This window comes from Acyrthosiphon pisum, chromosome X, assembly GCF_005508785.2.
Source record: "Acyrthosiphon pisum isolate AL4f chromosome X, pea_aphid_22Mar2018_4r6ur, whole genome shotgun sequence".
Classification (NCBI taxonomy): domain Eukaryota; kingdom Metazoa; phylum Arthropoda; class Insecta; order Hemiptera; family Aphididae; genus Acyrthosiphon; species Acyrthosiphon pisum.
The window spans coordinates 108,089,804-108,091,215 of NC_042493.1; the positions used below are offsets into that span (position 1 = coordinate 108,089,804).

At 27.8% G+C, this 1,412-nt stretch overlaps 1 protein-coding gene across 1 annotated transcript in view; it reads left to right on the top strand.

Annotated features, from left to right (window-relative positions):
* Positions 1-70: 70 nt before the first annotated feature.
* Positions 71-1,412, top strand: part of LOC103310447 (zinc finger MYM-type protein 1-like) — a 23,168-nt gene continuing 21,826 nt past the window's right edge. Inside the window, exons 1-3 of the mRNA XM_008188783.1 lie at positions 71-556; positions 663-915; positions 1,075-1,329. Of these exons, the coding sequence (XP_008187005.1) occupies positions 71-556; positions 663-915; positions 1,075-1,329 (994 nt within the window). The remainder of the gene's footprint in view (positions 557-662; positions 916-1,074; positions 1,330-1,412) is intronic.

Here is a 1,412-nt window from a genome sequence, read left to right on the forward strand (position 1 = left end):
ATAAACATTATTTTAAACATATAATATAGGTAATTTTAAAGAATTATGCAATGTAGTTTTTTCAAAGTTTATGCCTGAATTTCAAAGCTTTTATCAAAAAAAAATAAACTTGACCAGCTGGAAAATTCAAGAAGAACTTATTAAAATTAGTGCTGACTTGGTAACAGAAACTATTGTTGGACAAATTCTTGACACTGGACATTTTGCTCTAATGGTTGATGAGGCTAGGTCTCATAAACAAGAACAATTGTCTGTATGTGTGCGTTATGCAGTTGGCCTCGACATTTATGAAAGATTTTTACAATTTGTTGATGTTTCTTGTGGCCAGAATGCCAATCAAATTGTTTCTGCTATTTACAGTAGTTTTAAAAATTGTAATTTAAACATGGACACACTAAATATTGTGGCACAATCGTATGATGGTGCCAGTGTGATGTCCGGCCATATCGGAGGTGTCCAAGCCAAAATTAAAGAAGATTATCCTTATGCAATATATACACATTGTATGGCCCACAGGTTGAACTTAGTTGTTGTGGACTTGTGTAAAGAAATTAAGGTAATTGTTTAAGTTTAAGTATATTATTAATTTATTTTAACTAAAATATAATTTAGGTATTTGAAGTTTTTAATTTGTATAATATTATACAACCTATTTTTTGTAGAATGCTCGTTGTGTTTTTAATACGTTAGAAATGGTATACGTTCATTTTGCTCGTCCATCTAACAATACGAAACTCATTAAAATTCAATTGGATCTAGGATTAAAAAAAGGAAGTATCCTCAGAGTATGCGACACTCGATGGGTGTGCCGATTTAAAAATTATGAAGCATTGATAAGTAATTACACTGCTATATTAGAATATTTAAGTAACGAGATTGAAGAGCAATCTGATAAAGATGTTGTCGAAGTAATAGGTATTAAATATTTTAAATTTTCACTATTCATTATAGAAATTATAAAATTTTGTTTTTTTCAGATAGGTATAACATAATAAAAGTTTAGACAATGTGCATTTTCATTATATGGGTACAATTTTTGTTTGTATTTATATTTAACTATACTTTTAATTTCAGGTATTCTTAGTGAATTACAGAAGTGTACATTTTTTATTGGGGTTGTTTTATTAAAAGATGTTCTTAGTATTATTAACATACTAAGTACCACATTACAATCAAAAACTGGCACTCTGGGTAAAGCTAAAAATATTATAAATGGTGTAATACTATCATTTGAAAAATTACGTTGTGATGAAGAATTTCTTATATTTTGGCAAAAAATTGAATCATTGGCAGCACAAAATGATATTACGCTTGATATACCTGACATAAGTATAATACAATTAACTATTCAAATTTATTTTATCTAAAACTAAATTAATTTGTTTTTAATTACCTACCAGGAAAACGCAAAA